Source organism: Urocitellus parryii, chromosome 4, assembly GCF_045843805.1.
Source record: "Urocitellus parryii isolate mUroPar1 chromosome 4, mUroPar1.hap1, whole genome shotgun sequence".
NCBI lineage: Eukaryota > Metazoa > Chordata > Mammalia > Rodentia > Sciuridae > Urocitellus > Urocitellus parryii.
In genome coordinates this window covers 210888266-210911844 of record NC_135534.1, presented here as the reverse complement: position 1 = coordinate 210911844, position 23579 = coordinate 210888266, and the positions used below count along the sequence as shown (strand labels likewise).

At 59.6% G+C, this 23579-nt stretch overlaps 1 protein-coding gene across 8 annotated transcripts; it reads right to left on the bottom strand.

Moving 5' to 3' along the window:
- Window positions 1–150: 150 nt before the first annotated feature.
- On the bottom strand, window positions 151–23276 carry Grin1 (glutamate ionotropic receptor NMDA type subunit 1). Of its 8 annotated transcripts, none has more exons than XM_026395411.2 (21): window positions 23019–23276; window positions 20503–20637; window positions 17629–17805; window positions 15481–15543; window positions 14585–14685; window positions 10136–10257; window positions 9896–10070; window positions 8861–9005; window positions 8680–8763; window positions 6640–6781; window positions 6431–6558; window positions 6005–6169; window positions 5814–5932; window positions 5585–5697; window positions 5366–5514; window positions 5103–5260; window positions 4758–4919; window positions 4417–4526; window positions 4172–4317; window positions 2811–2921; window positions 151–219 (listed from the first exon to the last, which is right to left on the bottom strand). In XM_026395411.2, the coding sequence occupies exons 1-21, from the start codon at window positions 23274–23276 to the stop codon at window positions 151–153; spliced, it is 2832 nt and encodes a 943-aa protein (XP_026251196.1). The 8 variants fall into 8 exon arrangements, with proteins under 8 accessions (XP_026251196.1, XP_026251200.1, XP_026251198.1 ...); XM_026395410.1 differs by lacking the exon at window positions 151–219 and adding an exon at window positions 457–573; XM_026395415.2 differs by lacking the exon at window positions 2811–2921.
- Between the last annotated feature and the right edge of the window lie 303 nt (window positions 23277–23579).

The following is a 23579-nucleotide window of genomic DNA, read 5'->3' as shown; positions in this document are numbered from 1 at the left end:
GCCCGCCAGGCAGCAGGGCGGGCGGACGGACGGGAGGCCCAGGGTGGGCAGTCTCTGGGGCGGGTGGGCTTCCCTCAGGCCTTCCCGAGCAGCAGGACTCATCAGTGTCCTTGGCCGGGCTAACTGGGCAGGTGGGCGCCTCCGGGGGCCTCACACCACGGTGCTGACCGAGGGATCTGAGAGGTTGAGCGGGCCCGTGATATCAGTGGGATGGTACTGCTGCAAAATAGAAATACACAGACAAGGCGGCCGTTAGCCCTGATGCCGGGGACACGCGCGGGCCGGGACAGGGTAGACCGGCCAGCCGGCCGACCGGCGGGCGGGCAGGCGCGGCCTGGGGGAGGCTGGGGGTGCTCCTCCCCCGACCCCGTCGTGTTCCGGGGCTCTGCGTGGCCGGCCGCTGTCCCGCGTCTGTCTGTCTGCGGGGGAGGGGCAGAGGAGGGCGGGCGGGGCGTCTCAGCTCTCCCTATGACGGGAACACAGCTGCAGCTGGCCCTCCTCCCTCTCAATAGCGCGTCGCGGCAGCACTGTGTCTTTTTGGTTTTGCAAAGCGCCGCGTCCACCCCCGGTGCTCTATAAATAAGAACCAACAATCAATACCCGCCGGCCCCTGGCCGCCAGGGATCCCAGCCCTGAGCGCCCAGTGCCACTCTGGCCCGGACGGCCACAGGACAGGGGCAGAGGATCTCAGCAGCTGGACCGACCCCACCCACCCACAGGAGCCCCCACCCAGGCCTCCCTCTGAACAGACGCCCAGCTCCAGAGACAGGGTGGGAGCTGGGCTGCCCGACCCCGCCCAGATCCCAGTGGCAGTGCCCCATAGTCAACACTGCAGGAGGGGACCAGCCCCAGGTGCCACCTGGCGCCAGGGCTGGCCCCAGAGGGCGGTCCCTGGTGCCCAGGATCAGGCAAGGATTCCACTAGGAGTATGTCCCCAGAAAGGTACCATGCAGGGCTTTGATCTGTATTTGGGCCAGCTCCAGGCATTGGCGCTGGGACTCGGTGCCACCCTCTGAAAGTGGCCCATCACCTGCATGACTTCTGTGTCCCCCCCTTTGGCCATCTTGCCCAAGAAGTGCTGTTTCTCCTGTCTGCAAGCAGACATCCTGCTCCCTGATTACCCCTACCCACAGTCCTCTCCCTCCCACTTCACAGCACCCCCTAGTGGGGACCCTGGCTCAGATCTTAAAGCATAGGTCCTGCCCACATTCCCTGGCCTAGGCAGCCCTGAGGGCTGTGCTGCCACCAGTGGCTGGAACCTCTAGTTGCTCACAGCCCTGGGACCCTCACTATGCATGTGTCCTCTCTGTGCCCAGCCCTTGCCTCAGGGAACTGAGCAGCCAGTCGTCCCACGCCTTCTTGGGGCATCCTGGTGACTTCGCCCTGGGACTTGGGCTGCTCTGGGCCAAGTCCTATCTGTGTCCTGGAGGTCTGCCCCACTTCCTGTATAAGGGGTAGGAGCTGAAAATCCCAATTCCTCCCCAGGGTATAAAACCCCTTTGGGTGATGCTGCCCATGGGTAAGAGGGCCTTCCTGTGAACTGGAGGTCAAATTGGCCCCTGGGCTGCAGGGTAATGCTGACCCTCTGGGCTCCCTGGGACAGGGTACCTCTAGTAAGGCAGGGTCCCTTTGGGGACCTTTTTCTTTTCTTTGTACTGCAACTTGAACCCAGAGGTGCTTTACTGCTGAGCTACATCCCCAGCCCTTGTACTTGGAATTTTTTATTAAACTAAGTTGCCTAGGGCCTCCATAAATTGCTGAGGTTGGCCTCAAACTTGTGATCCTCCTGCTTCAGACTCCCGAGTCACTCGGATTACAGGTGTGCTCCACCACACCTGGCTGTGGGCCTTTTTCTTTCTGAGTGCATTTCCAGTGCAATGACAAGCTGCCCAAGGCAGGAGACAGGAGTTTTGGTTCAAAAGGCAGAAGGCCTGGTTCTGACAGTGGCCCTGTGAGATTCCTGGGGGTCAGAACAGAGGTGCCTATCAGCGTCCCCTTCCAGAGTCTCCATCTGGGAACCTCAGTATCATCCTGGGCTCTGTAGGTCAGGGCTGTGGGGTTACCCCTACCTGCTCTCAGACCCTCTGGGGGCTGCAGCCTCACCAGCAGTGTCCTGTTCAGCTCAGTGGCGGAGCCACCCTCTGGTCCCGCCCCATTCCCCACCTGACAGTCCCCTGGGCTGGGGCCAGTTCCAACACCGGCTCCCAGCCATCCACCCAGCTTGGCCCAGGCCCGGCCCCCAGCCCCGGCCCACACAGAGACCACATGGAGGGTGCGACAGGCATGGCTCTGGTGAGACAGGTGAGACAGGTGTCTGGGGACATCACAGCCACCCCCTCCAGAGCCCTGCAGGGCAGGAGTGAGGGTGGCAGGGCCCTCTGAGGGAGGCGATAGAAACAGGGATGTCACAAAGAAGTGGTGTGGCCTCCTGGCAGGGAAACCTGGGACATGATGCTCTGGGCTCTCGGCTGGGCGCAGCGGGGTGGAGAGGCTGACTGACTGACCAACAACATGAGACGGCTTCAGGATGGTGTGTGGGTCATGGCATGGGCAGAGGGGTGGGCAGACTAACGTGGAGACACATGGGGAAAGCTGAGGACAGCGAGGGCAGGGAGAGGCCTGAGGAGTCCCGAAGGACAGTGCCCACGTGGGGGCAGAGGGCTGACTTGGGGTACGGGGCTGACGGGGGCAGAGGCACAGATGGCCCGGGGCTGGCGGTGGGAGCAAGGGTGGGATGGTGAAGGAGAGGGAGACAGACAGGGGGCGAGGGAGGAGTTGGCGACGTGGGACTGGGGTGCTCTCCCCCTTACCGTGTCTTTGGAGGACCTACGTCTCTTGAAGCTGGATGCCAGGGTGGAGGTGATAGCCCTAAATGTGGCTTTCTTTTTAGGGTCAGGCTCTGCTCTACCACTCTTTCTATCCTAAAATGAATATGTATAAGTGATTAGATGGCTAAGGGTGGTGGCCACACCTGCCCTCGCCTGCTCCTCGGGGGCCGCTGCCCGGCCTGGCTGGCCACTTGGGCCCTCACTCCTGCCTGCCTCTCTGTGCTGGACAGACAAACAATGGCTGGACTTTCGAGGGTGGCCTCTTCTCCTGCCCGAGGTCTCGGGCCAGAACTTGCTTGTGTGGGGCTGGGCTTGAGGGTCCCAGCTGGCTTTCTTCCTGGGCGGTCCGCCTGGCTCCCTGGGTCCCGGGCGGCCCTGGCTTACAGGCGTCCTGAGGACTAGAGGAGCTGCTCAGGCCACACCAGCCCTTCTGTGCAGAAGCTGCAGACCCCAAGGGGCACACATCAAGATTGAGGAAGGGGCCAAGTGCCCAAAGCAGGTGTCGAGATGGAGTGATAGACAGAGGCAGCTCCCAGGATGTTGGCCTTGTGTCTGATGGCCAGCATGGCCCTGTGCCTGCCAGCAAGAGCAGTGGCTAGGTCCCCAGGGGACCTGTGGGGCCAAGAGCAAGAATGGGATAGATGAGAGGTGTGGGGCTCCAGCAGCCCCACCCCACAGCCCTCAATGCCAGCGTCACCCCAGGACAGCTCCAGAAGGCACCCAGAGAAAGAGAAGAGATGAGTGAGCGTAGCAGCCAGGGCCACCAGGCTCAGACCTACACATACCCCTGGCCCACCCAGTCCCAAGCCCCGTCTCAGGTGGGCCATGGCGGGCCGTCCCACATGCAGCCTTGCCCCTATTGTCAGCAGGTTCCCTGAATTCAGCCTGGTACACCAGGCAGGAGTGGACCAGCCCCATTCAGGTTGCAGTCACGGAGCAGAAGGACACAGCAGGAAAGGGGGTCCCTTAAGTGTGTGGACGGGGCTTGGGCGCCGGAGGCCCAATGCACCTGGAACTCACGTGCTAACACAGGTGGCCCGTCTTACCCTGCCTGCTTGCCTTCCTAGGGAATGGGTGCTGGCAGGCGACTGGAGACAGAGGGGTCAGGCAGAGGCTTGGAGTAGGGTGCATGGCCTCCCTCAGCCAGCTTGGCAGTATGTGGCCACCTGCAGGCAGCCCCCTGCCCCTGTGCCCTGGGAGCACTCACCACTGCCCCTGGCCATGGCTCCTAGCTCCAGTCCTGCCCACTGGAGCCAGAGCCAGTGCCACAGCCTGCAGGGATGGAGGAGGGCCGTGGCCAGGCCGAGCCCTGGACGCCAGGCCTCGGAGGGTGGCCGCCCTACCTGCAGGTTCTTCCTCCACACGTTCACTGCGGCGAAGGCCAGCTGCATCTGCTTTCTTCGGGCATCCTTGTGCCGTTTGTAGGCGATCTCAATGAAAATCAGGAAGATCCCAGCCACGATGCCTCCAGCCACCAGCATGAAGACCCCTGTGAGCAGGAATCCGAGCCTCAGTTGCTGGTGGAGAGGCCACATCCCATGGCCTTCCCCAGTGTTGGAGCAGCCCTGGAGGGGAATGAAGTGCCCACCTGCCATGTTCTCAAAAGTGAGTGTCGCAGGGGCATTGCTGCGCGAGTCGCATTCCTGGTACCGAACCCAAGTCTTGTCCAGGTCTTCCATGAAGCCATTCTCATGGGACCTGGCATACCAGCAGGTCATGAGTCAGGGCGGGGTGGGGTGGGGATGCGTCCTGGGAGTGGGCGTCGGGATTGGTCCAGGACTGTGGTGGGAGGTGTGGTGTAGCAGTTCCTGGCCAGCAGGGCCAGTGAGCTGCCTCCCAGCGACTGGGCACTGGGGAGGGGGTCCTACTCCTTGGGGGAAGCTCCTGATCCAGAAGGGAGATAAGCCGCAGACGCAAGGGCAAACTCACTTGAGAATAGACAGGGAGACATTCTGCTTCCAGGGGCTGTCCTTGCGCATGCCGATGCCGAAGCCAGAGCGGAAGAACAGCTCGCCAGTGGTCACCAGGTCACACTTCTGCGAAGCCTCGAACTCCAGCACCGCTGAGTCCCAGATGAAGGCATGGAGTTTGCTGTTGGCAGAAGCAGGGTCACTGGAGTCCCCACGTGTGTGCTCCCCCTGCCCTGCTTGCACGCCCTCGCCTTGGCAACTGGACACTCTCCTTGATCATTTTAACTCTATGAGTGGACACCCCCTTTGCCTCTCCCCTCACTGCCCTGTCCCACCAGGATGGCCTCCCCGTCAGGCCGCTCACTTGTCCCGCACGGCCTGGATGGCCTCAGCTGCACTCTCATAGTTATGTTTCTCCATGTGCCGATACATGGTGCTCAGCTCCACCTGCCGCCGGAAGTAGATGTCCACCGAGCTCTGCTTCACAGTAGCATAGATGAACTTGTCCGAGGGGTTCCTGAGCTGCACGGCAGAGGGTGGGCTCGTGGCTGCTCCCCAGACCCCACCCGAGGCAGAATCCCTCCTCTTCAGCCTCCCATGGCTCTCCCCAGCCTGACTGGGCCTCACCCGAGGGTCGTTGATGCCTGTGATACGCTCCTCCGGTCGGTCCAGGACCAGGAAAGCCGCCAGGTTGGCAGTGTAGGAGGCCACAATGATCATGGCAAAGCCAGCCCACACCATGCCCAGGATGCGTGCGGAGAAACTTCTGGGGGCACCTGGGGGTAGAGGTTTGGGTCAGCTCCTGGAGGCAGGGATGGAGCAGACAGGGACCACGCACAACCTCACCTTCCCCAATGCCGGAGTTGAGCAGCACGCCCCAGGAGAACCACATGGCAGAAGACAGGGTCAGAGCATCCTCCTCCTCCTCCTCACTGTTCACCTTGAACCGGCCAAAAGGGCTGCAGGGCACAAAGGGCAGGCGGGAGAGAAGGCGGAGAGGCAGCCCTGTCCCTCTCCTGTTCAGTTCAGTCTGCCCCAAAGATGGGGATGTCCAGGCCCATCGTGTTGCTCTCACCTGAAGCGGTCCAGCAGATAGAGCATCACAGCTACCACGTGCACTGACAGCCCCACCAGTAGCCACAGTGTGCTCTGAAAGGGCTGCATGAACGAGTCCAGTGTGCTACGGGGTATCTCCTACAGGTGGACAGGTGGTCAGTGCTGCCTGGACTTCCAGTGCCCTTCCACCACCACCCAGCCCCTGCCCACCTTTTTGACCAGAATGGTCAGGCCCTGGTACTTGAAGGGCTTGGAAAACTCGATGTATTGTGCACGCTCATTGTTGATGGTCAGCGGTGCCACAATCATGTCCGCCTGCCCGCTAAGCAGCTCGCCCATCATCCCATTCCACTCCTTCTTGTTGCTGTTGTTCACCTGTGGGAGACAGAGCCGATGTGGTTGGCACAGCTTCTGCGACAGGCGCCCTGACCCTGGATCAGCCTAGCGCATCACAGGGGATGGGGGGGAGTCGGGGGAGACAGGGGCCGGAGGGTGCTTCTATTCCAGATGGGCCGCAGCCTGCGGCCCCTCCCACTCCAGGTCCCACCCCCGCCTAAGGCCACGCCTGTTAAGGCTCCGCCCAATCCCGCTTCAGGCTCCGCCCCCACTGCCCACGCGGTACGGCATACGGCATACCCGTTCCTGTGTGCCGAACTTGCCGTCTGCCACCAGGTGCACCTCATAGGTGAAGTTCATGGTCCTTGCCAGTTTAATGAGCAGGTCAATGCAGAAGCCGTAGCAGCACTGAGGCACCGTGTGACGTGCTGGGGGTTTGAGGGGTGGTCACCGCAGGTCCCGGTTGCTGTCCCGAGTCCTGCCCCTCCCCCACCGAGCCCAGCACTCACGGCTGCCTGGAGACGTGTCGTTGGGCCCCGTGCAGATCACCTTCTTGACTGGGTCTCCGTTGACTGTGAACTCCTCCTTGCACGTCCCATCGCTCAGTGTAGGCTTCACATACACGAAGGGCTCCTGGTGGATGGTCACGATCTGGGGGAAGACAAGGCCCAGCCTGGACCACCGGCCCTCTGTGCCACCTGGCCTTGCCCTCTCAGCGCACAGCCCCCTTGGCACCGCTCCCAATCCCGGTCTACCAGCACCGGGGCGGGCCCTGCCTGGAGCCTTCCACGAGGTTTGCCTCCCAGCCACACCTGGCTCGGACTCCCGGACCTCCTGCCTGACGAGCATCTCCTCAAACACCCTTCCCTTTCCCCAGGTACTGGGTACCTTTCCGGGCCTCTCAGGAAGGAGACATTTCCCGTTCCCCTGAGCCCACCCCACCCTCATTGTGCCATGAAGACCGTGAAGAGACCCGCAGGGCCTGCCTCTCTCTCCTTAAGCTGTCCCCTGCCTCTCCTGGTCGCTGCCCGCTGGAGGCCCACAGCCTACGGCCCACAGCCCTCGGGCTGACCCCCGTCTTCCACCCCTGCCTCTCTCTGGTGCTGCTGTGTTCTGCCAGGTCCTTATCAACCTGGTCTCAGCTTTGTTCTCGCCTCTCTGTCCTTCAGGGCCCTCACTCTAGGGATGGGGGGAGAGATACAGGTGGGGGGTTGGCTGACCAGGACTCTGGGGGGAGGTGATTTTGGAGTTGAGCCTGCAAAGTGGGCAGAGGGGCAGGTGGATCAGGCAGGACTGGATGGCAAGGGTGGGATACATGGTATTGGGTGGGAGCGGTACCCTCAGCTGAGGTCTTATCTGGGAAGCTGGGGGAGGTGGGAGGGCCCAGCCTCACCTCCATTGCAGGCATGGTTAGATTTTTTCCCTGGCAGGCGAGAATTGTGAGCCTTTGAAGTGTGGGCTTGACACTTATTTACTTTTAAGTTTTTTTCATTTTTTTGTTATATAAGTATGGGAAACAAAGTTGTAGATACCCACTGCACTTCACAGCCTAGATGCAGCCTTCTGACAGTTGGCATTTTTTTTTTTTTTTTTTTGCTGAATTTGGGATTGAATTCGGGGATGTTCTGCCACTGAACTACATCCCCAGTCCCTTTTATGTTTCGTTTTGAGACAGGATCCTGCTGAGTTGCTCAGGCTGGCCTCAAACTTGTGATCCTCCTGCCTCAGCCTCCCTAGTGCCTGGGATCATAGGCATGGTCCACTGCAGCTGCTTCCTTAAGTGTTTTGAGTGATACTTTGGATTTTGCAGTGCTGAGTGCCTGGCTGCAGGAAGATGCCACAGTGGTGCATCCCACTCTGTCATAGCAAAGGGGTCCAGAGTGAGGTCATGGGGCTATCTCCAGGCTGCAGAGGTGGGCACAGAGATCAGACAGTACTCAGAGACATTTGACAACCTGGGGACACTAGGAGAAGATTAGTTGTGCACATTGCACTCAAGTTTCTGTCTCTGGTGGCCTATGGCACCAGAGGAGCTGGTGTGGCTCAGCATAGGGATGGAACAGCACCTGGGAGGAGAGAGGAGCCATGGGAGAGCCCAAAGGGGCCTACAGACAGGCCAAAGAAACAATGCTCTGAGGGAGAAAGTCAGCCAGAGGAGGGTGCTCCCAGAGCCGGGGGAGAAGCCAGCTGGAGCACAGGGAGCCATGTGAAGGGCCAGACAGGACCAGGTCAGTGGGCACTGAGCCAAGGTCTGCGTTGAGCAGAGAGTGACCTCCCAGTTGTCCCTCTGTCCCCATCAGCTGTTCCCCAGGCTTAACTGGGACTGGGTCAGGATGGGTCAGGAGAGAGCCTGTTGAATGGGGGCTTGCTCTCCTCCCTGGGCCTGTTCTTTGCCTCCTGTTGTGCCAGGCATGTAGAGAGGCAGCCAGGAGTGGGCGGGCCCCGGGTCCACTTCCTTAAGCTGACCTTACTGCCCTTTCTTCCAGGCCTGAGGGGGTTGGATGGGATATCCTGGGTGGGGATGCTGGGGCAGGTTGGCAGGGCCCCACCTTTAGTCTGGTAGACATCTGGTACCCTCGAGGCTTCTCAGTCTCTCCACCTGGCCAGATGATCTTCCTGTCATTAGGGATGACCTGGGGGTGGGAGTATGAGATGGAGGGTGGCCACGCAGGGGTCTTGGCCCCAGGACCCTAAGGCCCCAGCCCCCACCCCCTCATGACCCCCACCTACGTGGGTGCCATTGTAGATGCCCACTTGCACCAGCTTGCGGTTCTGCAGATTCATGATGCTGTAGTTGGCAAACTTCCGGTCCCCGTCCTCATTGAATTCTACACGGCCAGTCACTCCGTCTGCATACTTGGAAGACATCAGCACCCTGGGAAGGCAGCGTGGTTCAGACATAACAGCAGTATTCTTTCTCCCTGGCCTCCTGAGCTGCCCAAGCCATTCCTTCTGCCCCAGTCCCATGAAAGGAAAGATCAGCAGAGCACAGACCCTCATGCTGAATAATGGACATCATGTGTCTGCCCTCACCAGATGGACAGCACAGCTAGTGACAGCTGAGTGGCTCCTAGATGCCAGACCCTGGGTGGGCTTTTTGTGGGTTGGGACATTTGGTCCTCATAGCAGCCATCCTGGTTTTACAGAGGAGGCAGAAGCCCAGGACACCAGGCCCATTTGCCAGCAAGGTGGGGAGGCCGACAGAGCCTGGCATCAGCTCTGACCACCAGGCAGTCAGTTCCATCTGTGTGTGTGCCCATGTGTCGTACTTATTGGGACATACAAGTGAATGGATGAATCTGTGTGCACATGTGGGCCCCATGTGGGGTGCACACTCATGAGTGTACTTGTGACACACGTGTCATGTAAAGAGTCTGTGTGTACGTGTGTGCCTGTGTGGGGGCTTGTGTGTGTGTGCTCCTGGCCTGGTGTGCAGTCACTCCCTTGGGTCTCTGGCTCTCTGTGTCCTTGGGTTCCTTTCTGACCTCCTGGGTCCCTAGAAACTCCCAGTCCCCACTTGTAGCCAGAGCTGCTTCCCAAGGGCTACCAGCCACAGTGAGAGGCCCCAGGGAGTCTCAGGGTGGCTGCCCTAGGACAGGAAGGGCGGAGCCACGGAGACAATCACAACTCCAGAGACAGCCCAGCTACGTGTGGCCTTGTTGGGCAGGAGGGCAGTAGCCATGGCAGTGAAGACGGTGTTGTGGGAAGGTGGGGACAGCAGTGGACCCTGGTCTCCCCTGAGGAGTGGGCCGCTGCTCTGCCCACCTCTTGAAGAGCGGCCCGGTCTTCCAGATGTTGGTGTTGCCCACGCAGCCCCGCGGGGGGTCGGTGATGTTCTCCTTCTCCAGCAGCTCGTGCACCGCCTGGGCCACCACGCCCACCGCGTCACTGATGTGGGCTGACTCATTCTTGCCATTGATGAGCTGCAGCCCGATGATGCCTGCGGGAGGGCGGGCTTAGAGCCTGCAGGGGGCCGCTGCCCCGCCCCAGAGGCCAGGCACTCACCGTCGGGCGCATAGCGCAGGGCGTTCCCTGAGATCTCGCGCTCCCCCACCAGCCACACGTACCCCGAGCCCGTCATGTTCAGCATCGCAGCCGCGCGGTAGACGGTGGCAGCGTCGTCCTCACTGTGGGGCAGACGGGGCTGACGGGCCAGGACTCTGGCCCTCTCACCCAAACCTCTCTGCTTGGATTCTGCATCTCAGAGCCTGGGCCTGCCCCACCCAGAGCCAGGCTGGGAGACCCCTGCGCAGGAGCCTCCCAGGCCGGTCACTGGCAACCTGCCTTTAGGGCAGGGATGGGATTGGACACCTGCTTACAGGACTGGCCGGGTGCTGGCCCTGGGCTGGGTGGCCCAGGTTGTGAGGGATCACTGTGCACTCCTGCTCCCCAGGCGCTCTGAGGCCTTTGTAGGCCTCTTCACCACACCTCTACTGGACAGGCGCACACCCCCTCTGTCAGGAGGATGCTGAGGGATACAGGGGCAGTAAATGGGAGAGTGAGGTCTGTGCCTGGACTGTCCACCCCAGATCTCATGACCTGTGACCTTCTGGACAAGCCAAACCCCTCCTCGGATTCTTCCTGTTCAAATATGCAAGTGAGAGGACTGGGGTTCCCTGAGTTGAACGCTGGTAGGAACCAGCCCCCAGGGAAGCTGCCCTAAGCATCCCACAGAGGCTGCCAGGCAGAGGAGGGCCAGCTCTCACTTCTGGGGTCTGCACAGCAGCTGTGTCCCCCTTCCACACAGGTCAGGGTGGCCAGGCAGGCCCCACCTTGTAGGGACATGTGGTCTTGAGCTCTTGGGATATCCTCAGAGTTAATTCCTGTGCACAGTGAAGGAGAAGACCCCCTCCCCTGGAGCTAGGCCTCCCTGGACATGACAAGGACTTGGGCCCACTGGGGGCCTCCTGCAACCCTCCACTTGTCAGACTCTTCCCTGCAGGGTCTGAGCCAATCCCAGTAGGGCCTGGACTTCAAGGGACACTTTGCTTTTTTACAGCACAGTGCAGATACAGCAAGGTTGGGTGGATTACCTATGGGTTGGGCTGGCTTCACAATGGCTGATTCTCAGCCAGCAGGGGATCCTCAGTCCTCTGAAGGGCCTGCCCTCAATTTTCTCAAGGATTAGCTAACAAACACAGGCCCTCAGTCTTTGCTCTCTATGGCAGCGCTGGGTTGATGTTGCAAGCAGCACCTCACAGAGATCCAGGCAAGAACATGTGGCAGGAAGCGGGGCAGCCAGCACACAGATCAGAGGAGCCCAGCACCATGCAGCTGGGGAAGATCCAGACCTGTGATGTGCCACTTGGAGAGTGATAAGCCTTATCCATCCATCAAAACCTCATCAGACTACGTTATGAAACAGCTGACTCCAGTAGGGGAATTTCAGGAAAGCGCTGATGAGAGTGAAAAGTTTGGGAAGTGATTTCTCTACATCCTACAGAAAACTGACGAGAATTTAAGACTGGCACAAATGGGGTCTCAATACTGTGTTGCTCTCAACAACCCTCATGAAGGAGGAGCCAAAGTGTGACTGGTGTCTGGGTTGCAACTCAGCGGAAGAGCACCTTCCTAGCATGCCCAAGATCCGGGGTTCCACCCCAGCACCACACACACACACAATGGTGTCAGGGTCAAGAATGCCTGTGCTTGCTGCTGCCTGGGCCCTGCCTTCCTGTGTTCCTGAGCGTGGTGCTGCTGGGTGGGTCAATGATCCTCTGCTGTGGGACTTTGACTTTTCTGTCCCAAGGGCCCAGAGTGTGAGCGGAAGGGTCCTTGCCATCCCTGACAGGCCAGGGGTCTTGCCTGGGTTCTATAAGAAGGCCGTAGGTGTGTGTGTGGTTGATAGGTGTGCTGTGTATGCACAGGTGTAGAGCATGGCGTGTATGTGTATGCAGTGCCTGGCGTGAACATGGTGTGCGCACACATGCACGAGTATGTGTGCGAGGGTATGTGTGGTGTACATATGGATGTAGGCATGCGATTCTGTGGGTGCCTGTGTATAAGTGTGTGTGGTGTATGTAGTGGTACACATGCCTGTCCATGTGTGCATGTGTGATGTGGGGCATGTGGGGGTATGTGTGTGGTGCATGTGCACATGTGTACACACATGTGCATGTGTGGTGAGGGGTAGGCACTTGTATGTGCAGGTGTATGGATGTGTATGACATGCAGGTGTGTGTGTGAGGTGCATTGTATGTGCGTGAGTGTGCAGCTTGCACAAGGTCATGTGTTTGTGTGTGTGTGTGTATGTGTGTCTAGCATGACAGTGTCCTCCTCCCTAGTCTGGCCTTTCTCTTAGAGCTATGTCTAACAAAACATAGTGTTTTTTACCTTGGGATCTGTCAACAGGCCCCTTGCAGCCTGTGTCCCAAGACAGGGAATTCCCTGTGGCTGCAGTGGTGGTACCAGGGACCATTTACCAGAGAGAAAACCCAGAGAAAGTGTCCATTCCTCTGCTGTGACCTAGATGAAGAGGTTCCGTGGATCAGTGTTACATGTGGTTCTCTGGTCTGGGTCCTGTTGGTCACCCCAGTTACAAGGTATGGATCAGGTAGTTGAGCTTGCTCTAATCTGTCCACTAACTAGAGGATTGAACTCAGGGGACACTCTACCACTGAGCTTCATCTCAGTCCTTTCTGTTTTATTTTGAGACTGGTTCTTGCTAATTAGCTCAGGCTGGCCTGGAGCTTGTGGTCTCCGGCCTTGGCCCCTGAGCTCTGGGGTCACAGGCATGCCCACCTAGCCTTCTGTTCCATCACACCCACCAAACCTCCCTTGAATCCTGCAATGAGGAAAAGAAGAGCAAATGGATCAGAAAATAGGAGGGTCTGAGCAGGACATAGTGGCATAGACCTGTCATCTCAGGTACTGGGGAGGTCGACACAGGAGGATCATGAGTCCAAGGCTAGTCTGGGCTACTTAGCCAGACCCTGACTCAAAATAAATAATAAAAAAAATTAAAAGGCTGGGGATATAGCTCAATGGTGTTAATTCAGCCCCTGGATTCAATCCCCAGTACTGAAGGAAAAGAAGAAGGAGGGTCCGGCAGGGCTTTCCCTGGGCGGGGCTTACCAGGGCAGGACTTCCCTGGGTTGGGCAAAGCTTGTGTGGGGAAGGGTTCTTCCCTCGGGTGTGACTTTCCTTCAGAGGGGTTTCTGCGGCTCTGCCCCCTTGCCTGGGCCCAACTTTCATCCTTTCTCAGGAAACCCTAGCCTGCCATAGGTGCCCATAGTTGCATTCAAGGCAAAGGCAAGTGACCCTGACTCCGAGGTCTAGGTTGGCCACTGTAAAATCCAGAGTGCAGTGGGGAGTCACTGTTGTCTGCCACAGCTCTGCAGAAAGGAGAGGCCAGGGGCAGTATGAGCCCCAGCTTCTGCCTTCTCGCTGGGAGTGGGACCCCTGGCCCCAGTCCTGCCATCTGGGGAGGGGTAAGTCCTACCTTATGGCCTGAGGAGCCCTAGTTGGCCCCACCTGTCTGTGGATAGTGGGTGGAGTGCTGCGGGCATTGTGCCAAAGATTTTGTTGACCAAATGTGCAAACAGACCCTTGTCCTGTGACTGGGTGTCGCTGGCCCTTCCCTGCCATAGGACGGCAGGTTGGGTGCGTTCCTCTGGGCCTGAGGACCTGCTGTTTTTCTCCACTCCCAGCAGAGCTTTCAGGTTGGGGTGGACAGAGAGTGGGTCCACCAGGGCCCCTGCTGTCCATGACAGGGCTGCCATCCTTCCCAGGCTTCCTTTCCTGTCCCTGGTGACCTATTCTTTTTATTATTATTATTAAATATTTATTTTGTAGTTGTAGTTGGACGCAATACTTTTACTTATTCATTTGTATGTGGTGCTGAGGATGGAACCCAGGGCCACACGTGTACTAGGTAGGTGAGCGCTCCGCGGCTGAGCCCCCGCCGCAGGCCCCTGTGACCTATTCTTTCCCTTCCCAGGAGAACCTAGTCATCTGCAACTAGGGCGGGTCCCCTGAGGGACTGTTCCAGAGGCACTGTGTGGGGCTGGCCTATGTAGGTGCAGCCAGTTTTTCACAGTTCCCTACCTGGTTTCTCGTCCTAGCTGCTCTGATCCTTCAGTTGGCAGTGGCGGCCCTCTCCCTGTGTGGGCCTTGCCACTTGGGCTCACCTGCCCACCTGCATGTCACTCAAGGTGTTTGCATGTGTGTCCTCCATGAGTCTTGGGATTCCTAAGGGCGGAGTCTTCATCCCTCACCTCAAGTTCAGTTCAGAGACAGCAGGCACATGTGGCTATGGAGGGAGAGGGCCAGGAGGGGGTGGGCAGATGGAAGTGGCCAGCTCACCAGGTGTGGGAGGTGAGAAGGGGTTTTCCTCTGTGAAGGTGTTTTGGAGGCTGAAGCTCACTTTGCCCATGGGTGCCCAGCCCTGGCTGAGGGTGGGCTCCGGCCCAGGCACAGCCCTGAGTGATGTGAGAGGGCGCAGTCCAGCCTCACCTGGCAGAGAGGATGATGACCCGGGCCTCCAGCTCTCGAGCCTCCAGCAGCAGGGCTGTCACATTCTTGGTCCCAGGGTCGAACTGCAGCACCTTTTCTGCCTGCGATGTGAGCAGGAGTGTTAGCAGGCAGCTGGGGCAGGGGACATACCACCTCAGTGGCGAGAGGGGGGGGCCGAAGCCACTAGGAACCCCAAGGCAGCTGAGCTAGAGCTGCCGTGGCCTGCGTCTGCCACCTGTACTGTCCACCTGCCTTCCTCCTTCGGGGTCTGGCCTGGCCTCTCCTCCTGTCCGTTCTTCAGCCTGCTCACCGTCCTGCACTCACTCTTTGCTCTCCTTCTGCTTCCTCTAGCTCTCTCTCCACCTCACTCTTGTCCTCACTTTTGCACTGAGCATGCAAGCTGAAGTGGACCAAGATTCAGGAAGAGACGTGCAGCGGACAGGAAATAAAAAGAGTTTTGGAATGCACCCGGGAATGGAGATGGGGCCGACTTTTCCAAAACCGCGGGAGATCCTCTCAGCTCAGGCCTCATTCCTTAGGCCCCTGCAGGAGCAGCCGGAACCCAGCAGAGGCCAGGTGGGTGGGCTCCCTTCCAGGGTTCCTCAAGGAAACCCTGGGGGTCCTGGAGATTCGCATGCACTTCCCAGAGAGCAGCTCCTCCTGCGGCCGTGTCTGCCTCGAGGATGCAGGCCAGGGTCACAGCGGTGGGCCGTGGGCACCCAGGCTGCCCACGCCTGCCCTCTCCTGCCTGCCTGCTGCTGCCTCACGACCTGGCTGTCCTCACTGCTCAGGCCTGCGGCTCGGCACAGCGGGGCCAGACAGCGGCCCTAGTGGCCAGGAGCCGCAGGCCGGGGCTGGCTAGTCGGTGGGTGGCGTGCACGTCCATGCATATATACCTTGGGTCCGCGCTTGTTGTCATAGGACAGTTGGTCGAGGTTTTCATAGTTCCTTTTTTTACTCTGATGAATAATGTGCACAGAGAAAATATGCAGACACAGAAGAAGATTATAAACGGTTGAAAATGACGGCGCTAAAGCAATCACACCACCTCCTCGGCACGTCTGCAGACGGGCACGTACCTGGAGCTCGCAAACACCGAGGCCCGGGACGGGGCTGGGGCCGGGCTGGAACTGGGGACAGAGGGGCACGGGGGCGGGGGCCACAGAGGCTCCTGCCACAGAGGCTCCCTACCACGGAGCTGTGCTCTTGGAACGGTTACTCTCAGGAGGAAGGGAGGCCCTGTCCGCATCCACTCTTTGGGTCCCGCCTGCCGCCCCCACCCCTGCCATGCACCTGCTGTGTGGCCCCAGCAGTACCCACCCTGAGTAGGGAAAAGCAGCCCCTGGGGCACTGCCCCATGTCCCTCCCACTCCCCCCCATTGTCCTCCCTTCTGCCCCTGAAGGCTGAGGTGTTCTCTTTTCACTAACTGTGTGCCCAAGCCCAACAGCCCACATGTGCGCCCAAGAGTGAGCAATATGGGATATGTGTGCATGTGTCCTTGCGGGGTGACCTGTGTCCATGGGCATCTGCATGGGAATCCTCGATGGGGATGGGGAAGGGGGAGGGCCAGGACTGACCGAGCACATGTGTGTGAGTGAGTGGGTGTGTGCCAGGGAGAGTGCACACGAAGAGGACACTCTTGTGTGTCCAAGTGAGCATGCCCTTCCCGGACCACATGGAGGTGTGTGGAGGCAGGTGGAGTTTGGATCTTTCCAGGGAACTGTGGTGTACCTGTGAACATGCAGGCAGGTGGCTGGGCACACAGGTGTGTGATTATGGAGAAGCCTATGTGGCCGTGGGTGGGCATGCCAGGAGGGGAGATGCCTATGGGCACGGTTGGGCCCTCTGAATCTGTAGCCAGCCCTCCCTCCCAGACTTAGCAGTCCCCCATGACAGGACCCCTCCCCAGGACCCTCTGGCTCTACCTCTGGCCTCACCCCCACCCAAACCCTCTAGTTGCTCTGGGGGCAATGATGCCTTAGGGAGCCCAGGTTGCACTAAGTGTGGGGAGGCCAGCTCTGACTTCACAGACAGAACATGCCCCATCCCGTCTGGCTCCTGGGACTCCCAGCCTGGGCCTCCTCCCTCCTGCCTGATCCCAGAGTCACAGGCTCTGCTCAGTGCCCAGGGTTCTGGGAATGGGTAGAGGTGACCCCCGACCAGATCCTCCTCAGGCTGGCCACAGGCGTGGCCAGGCAAGAGGGGGTCACTTAGACCCCCAGAAATCCTGGCTCTGTTCTCTGGCCCTCTCACAGAAGGAGGGCTGGGCTGGGCTGGGGTGTCAGTGTGTTCTGGGGTCAGGATCTGATTGGTCCCACAGGCATGCAGAGCCCAGCCCTGGGCGGGGGTGTCCTGGTGGGGAGTGCCCAGGCAGCAGGTAGGCTGGCAGGTGTTGGTGGGTGGGGCTTTGGTGAGGGCAGCAGTGAGTGGGTGGGAGGAGGCTAACGGAGGTAAGGACATGGAATGGATTCCACCAAGAAGTGCGATAGGGGGCCTGAGGTTGTGGCTCCGAGGTAGAGCGCTTGCCAACATGAGCGAGGCACTGGGTTCCATCCTCAGCACCATATAAAAAGTAAATAAAATAAAGGTATTGTGTCCAACTACAACTAAAAAAAAAAAATAAAGAAAGAAAGTTTTTTTAAAAAAGAAGTGGGACAGGTTCTTTGGGAAGGGACATGGCAGGGTGACCACCACCCTGGTGAGCCGCCCCAGGGCAGAGGTTGGGTCTCGGGACGGGTGGGAGGGCAGGCTGGCCGACTTTCCTGGGGCGAGGGGCCTGCGGGCCGGCGGAGGGGCGGGGCAGGGGTGTTTGCGGAGCTCCAGGTGGTTCAGCCCTCGCCCCGCAGGGACTGACACGAAGGAGATTTCGACTAATGGCAAAAGCACGTGAAATGAGCCGAGGACAGGCCGGGGCGGGCGCCGCCAGACGCGGTGGTGCTGAGCATGCAGGATGGAGAGAGAGGTGTTCACAACGAGCCACAGACACGGCGCGGCCCGCCTGCTCCTGCGCGCCCGGGGCGCCCCGCCGGCGGCCGGGCCTCACCTTGGATTCGCGCTCCTCCAGCAGCGTCTCGAGCCGCTTCTGCGCAGCCCGGCCCTCGTGGTCATCGCTGACCAGCAGGATGATGTGGTTCCAGCTGTAGACGCGCATCATCTCAAACCAAACGCTCGACTGGTGCGAGTAGGGCGGCACGGTGCGCAGGAAGCTCAGGTGGATGCTCTGTGGGTGGCAAAGGGTGCTGAGGCCATAGCAGCCCTGACCTGACCCGCCTGGCTCGGGACCCCACGTCTGCCAGCTTCTGCCTCTCAGACTGGGGACCTGCCTGACTGGGGACCCCACGTCTGCCAGCTTCTGCCTCTCAGACTGGGGACCTGCCTGACTGGGGACCCCACGTCTGCCACTCTGCCCTCACAGCCTGGAGGACCCTCCTGACCCGGGGAACCTATTTCTCCTACTCTGCCCTCACAAGGGCTGGAGACCCTCCTGACCCAGGACCCCACTTCTCCCACTCTGCCCTCACAGCCTGGAGGACCCTGCTAACCTGGGGACCCCCCATCTCCCACTCTGCCCTCACAGCCTGGGGGACTCTCCTGACCTGGGGACCCCCCATCTCCCACTCTGCCCTCACAGCCTGGGGGACTCTCCTGACCTGGGAACCCCCCATCTCCCACTCTGCCCTCACAGCCTGGGGGACCCTTCTGACCCAGGGACCCCCCATCTCCCACTCTGCCCTCACAGCACTGGGGTGACCCTTCTGACACGGGATAGTCCCTATTCCACTGTCCTCACATTTCTCCTCCCCCCTCCCCACATTTGGTCTGAGAAGTGGAGGTTGGTGTCCCCAGCAGCAGGCTGACAGATCAGGTGTCTGTGAAATTGTTCCTGGGGGAAGCTCATCACCTCCCCAGAAGCTTGCTCCCTTGAGGGACACCTCAGCTCATAAATTTGTGGCTAATGTGAGCATCAACATGACCCCCACTGGGTTGCACATGGAGTCTGCCAAATTCCAATGACTATTTATTAGGAAGTCTTCAATCTCAGGACTAATGTCTCTTTCAAGTCCAGAGGCCCTGACTCCATTGTACACTATGTTGTACAATGTTGTACCTGTTGTACGCTAACTGCCAGGGGCTCTCTGAGCCTGTCCGCGTGAGCACTGTCCCTTCTGTGTCCCTGCAGCCCAGGCTGAGCTCATGGTCTTCTCAGGCTCTGGGCTCCTTGTTCATGGTTCCTTTGTGGTGGCCTGCAATAGTGCTTTGAAGTACAAGCATGCTTCCTGTCTTTGTGACATGGTGTAGGCAGATTGTAAATGGGGTTCTGCTGGCTTATGTGCTGGGCACAAGGCTGGTTGTGGTTGGGACCATGAGGGGCCAGGCTGTGGCAGTGAGGTTTGGCCCCCACCTTTGGCTCATGGAACTGGCCCTTGGTTGGCGTCTGGCTGCCCCTGTCTGTGGAGTCCCTTCTGACCTCTTATTGCTGCAGTTGTCTTTTGGGGTGGGGCCATTTCTCTCTCTGCTTGTGAGGCATTGTTGCCAAGGAGGGGAAAGAGGCAGCGGGCAGAGGGTTCCAGGATGAGAGTCTTGCTTCTCGTGGTCGTGGGCATGGTGAGGAGCAGTTTGTTTGCCTCAGTGAGCAGGGCTTCAGAGCTCAGGAGGAGTGGCTGTTCCAGACTCTGTGTGGCCCCCTCTCTCTGGGGTCCTCCTGGATGACCCTCCTCTGGCCCAGGGAACCCTTCCCTGAGAGGTGGAGGCTTGGTGTCCCCAGCAGCATATGCTGACTGGTGCTCAGGTCTCCATGACATTGTTCCTGAAGGCAGACCCACCCGGGGCCTTTCAGACATGCCTGGGTTGCTCTCTGCCTTAAGGCAACTTGATTGAGAACTGTGGGCTTTGGGCAGGAGGAATCTGGAGAGGGCAGGAAGGCCTGGAAGTCCAGCTACAGAAACCAGCCGGCCCTCTGGACTGGGCACCAATACTCTGGTGAGTGGCCTCCCTGGTGTGTCTGTGGGTGGCCCTGTGCCCGTGGGGGATGAGTTGCAGGCTGTGGTGCCCTTAAAGCCTCCCAGCTGGTGGGACCTCCCAGAATCCTGGCCGACCAGGGCTGCATGCCTGGTCAGCCCCTGTGCCTCTCTGGGCTGCAGCACCCTGTAAAGCTGGCTGGAAGGGCTCTCTGCCCTTCCTGGGGCTGCACCAGATTGGACGGAGACCTGACCCTGGCCTGTGGCTGAAGAATCTCCAGGATGCTGAGACGGGGTGCCTCCACCCCCAAGGCACAGAGCCTTCTGCCATGAGCTACCTGGTCTGTCCACCCCACACCATTTCCCACCCCCACCCTGTGGTGAGCAAGGCTGGTGACCATAGCCCTCCTGAATAACCCCCTTCTATCCAGGTGGATCTTCCTCCTGGACACCCACCCCCCCCGCAGCTCTCCCACTGCCCCCTGCAGTCTCTCTGTCCAGGAAGCCTCCCGGCCCATCCCTTCTCCAGCCCACGGGGCCTTCTCCTTCCCCAGAGGGGGTGCTGTTGGCACCTTTTACCCCAGTAGGCCACCTGCCTATGTGTAAGACTGCAGGGATACCTGTGTGCACAAGCATGTGTGTGGGAGGACCAGGTGCCTGTGGTGTATGGGGTGCTTGTGAATGTGGACAGTGTGTGGGGGTGCCAGAGCACAAACCCCAGTGCACAAGTTGAGTGAGTGAGTACAGTGTTTGGAGGTGACAGGAGACAGATTGTGGTGCAGGCGTGGACGTCTCTGAGTTCAGGTGTGAGTGTGTGTGGCCTGGAGGCTCCTCCAGGGTAGTGGAGCACCCTGCCCTGCCCTGACCCAGTGCTTGGTTCCATCCTGTGTGGGGCAGCAGCCAATGGCCCTGGACCGTGCAGGGCTGAATATGGGGGCCAGAGAATCACCTGGGCTTACCTTGTCTGAGTAGATGGACATGCGGGTGGTCAGCCCCAAGACGGGGATGCGGTAGAAGCCAGCTGTGTAGGAGACAGGCGTGGGAGTGAAGTGGTCATTGGGAGTAGGTGGGTGGCTAACTAGGATGGCATAGACCTGTGGACATAGGAGAGAAGTTCAGCTCCATGGGGGACCAGGGGCCTACAGAGTCTGGGCCTGGTAGGTGGTGTTATTCATGTGCAAATAACCCCAGATACCCAAGAGGCTTCACCATTGGTAGGTCATGTGAACCTACCATAGAGACTGGTGAAGCAAGACTCCAGGCGCCAAAGGGACACATGCAGGGAGCTCCAGGACTTGCCCAGCTGGCCCCTCAGGCCCTGGCCCTGCTGACGAGGGACCCAAGGGGCTGCCCTGAGCATGCCAGGAGATCTGGGTGGGGGAGGCCTATTCTCAGGTTTCCCTGGGTCTGCTCATGTCCTCGCCCAGATCATGGGGTGCACTGGGTGGCCTGGGGGAGCAGCTGGTCCTGCATCATGCTGACATGGACACCCACACCAGCCGCTGAGCCTCCCCCTGGTCAAAAGTGGTTAGAGCTCAGGGTCCAGCAAGGCAGGTGGCCCTGTAGTTTGTATGGGGCTGTGGGGAAGTTCAGTCAGGGGCTGCCACTGAGTACTGTGGGCCCTGTTGCTAGTGTTCCCAGGGGCTGGGCATAGGGTGGCATGACACAAGCCCATTCCTGACTGAAGCTGACCTCATCCCTGAGGGCAGATTCAAGGTCAGTGGCCCCTAGAGCGGATGTCCCCCTCTCCTCAGCCCCTCCCCAGGTGGCAGGAGGAATGCGAGGGCTCCATGTCACTGTCACATCTGAAGGGACCATGTCTATCCCCAACTACCTGGGGCTCTGGAACACAGGTCCTCCAGTTTCTCAGAATGGGGACAGGGTGTCATGCACCTGCCCACATGACTGGGCTGGGGCTGCTGTGCTAACAGTGCCTGGCCCATCGGATGCTCTGTGAATGACAGCTTCTCCTGGCCCTGGCTGCTGAGCAGGCCCAGGCCCAGGAAGGTATGCTTCAAGGGAGTGACAGGATTCCCTCAAAGGGCCCTCCCTGCCTGGAACCCCTGACCGCACCCACCCACATCATCATCCCAGGTAGAACACGTGACAGAAGCCACTGGCCACAAGTGCCTTACCCAGTCCTGACCTTGGCCTCCTGGGCTAGAGCATGGGGGGTGACTTTTGAGGTGAGGGTGTCCTGCCTCTGAGCTACATCCCCATCCCTTTTTATTTCTTCTTTTGAGACAATGTCTCATTAAGTTGCTGAGGCTGGCCTTGAACTTACACTCCTCTTGCCTCAGCCTCCCGGGTCACAGGGATAACTGGTGTGCACCACCACACCTCTTGGTGGGGGGAGCTTCTCAGAAACACTCTGGCATGGCCTCTGCATGGGGTTCTCAGACTGCTCCTCCCTCCCCCATCTTCATCTCCAGTCAGCACCCAGAGGTGCCCAACAGAGCAGCAGATGGATGTTTGCATGGGCAGGGGTGCACATGTGCTTTGTGGGGCTGTGCAGGAGTTCATGAGCACATGCCAGGACATGTGTACCTTACATGCTCAACATGTCTGCACTTCTGGTGTGTAAGCACACATGTCATGTACATATTGTGTGCCTAATGTGTCTGTATTTGTCCATGTATGTAAACACATGTTTGTATGTGCACCTGGGCATGCCAGTGTGTCCACAGATGTGCATGTGTGTGCCAGTAGGCACGTGTGATTGATTGTGTAACACTGAGGTGCCTGAATATGTGTTCCTGTGGTGTGTGTGAGCATGCGTGTCCATGGGTTGGTGCTTCTGTCAGGGAGCACGTGAACAGTGCTTGGCCCAGTCTGCCCTGCCTCTCACAGGAAGGGCTGCATTGCAGTGATCCTCAGGCTTCATTGGAATTCTGCAGGCGACTGCCAGGAGCTGGCTCCAGCAAAATCTGGGGAGCCGCATCCTCCCCCGCAGTGCTAGCTGCCTACAGCTCCCATGCTGTGCCCAGCGCCTCTCACATGCGCAGTCCCCACTCCCCCCCCCCAAGCACATTGCTCCCACACCTGGGATGCTTCCCCTTTCAGGCCTGTGGCAGGGGCCAAGGGAAGGGAGAAAGGGAAAGAATCAAGGAGCAGAAACAAAGATGGCCCCAGGCCCATCCTGTTCAGACACCTGCAGCGCACCTCTGCCCAACTCCCCCAGCGCCTGGCCCCACACTGACACCATGAAACAAACCACCCGAATTGGCCACAAGTCTGCACACAGAGCCCCAGAGCCCTTCTGGGGACCTGCCAAGGTAGTAGGTAACCAGTCTGGGAGCCAAGATGAGGAAGCCAGCAGAACCTGGTGTTTTGTTCCCAGTGAAACTAAGCCTCCTGGAAGAAGCCCAGTGGCTTGCTTGCGTTTTCTTAAGGGGAAGGAAGGGTTGGGGAAAAGGAATGAACCCGGCCAGTGAGAGGATGGCAGGAGAGCGGGAAGGAGGGAGGCGGCAGGCACCTGGCTGGAGATGAGGTCCTCACACACCGACAGGGCCATCTGGATGGCATTGGGCTTGTGGGTGACCGAGGTGGCGTTGAGCTGGATCTTCCAGGAGCCGTGCCGCTTGTTGGCCTGGTTCACGGCCTCGCGGAACATCTGCTCGTGCTTGCGCGTGCTCAACACCGCACCGATGTTGACGATCTTGGGGTCGCAGGCGGCGCGGGCGAAGGAGCAGGAGAAAAGCAGGGCGAGTGTCAGCAGACGCATGGTGCTCATGGGCTCCGGCCACAGCGGGCCTGGTTCTGGGCAGCACGAGTAAGGCGCCCTAAGTGCATGCCCCGTGGGGTGCCCCTGCGGTCCGGCTCCCGCCGGGCCCCGCGGGCGCGGGCGGGGGGCGCCGGGTACTTGAGGGCCCGCCCGCCGTCCGGTTGTGCGGCGGGCGCTGTCCGCGGTGCTGAAGCGGGACCCAAGGCCGCCCCGAGCGCCGCGCGCGGGGAGGACTCAGCGAGGACTGCTAGACCCGGTCCCGACGCTTCGGAGGCTGCGGCGACTGCGGCAGCTGCGGAGCTGCGAGCGGGA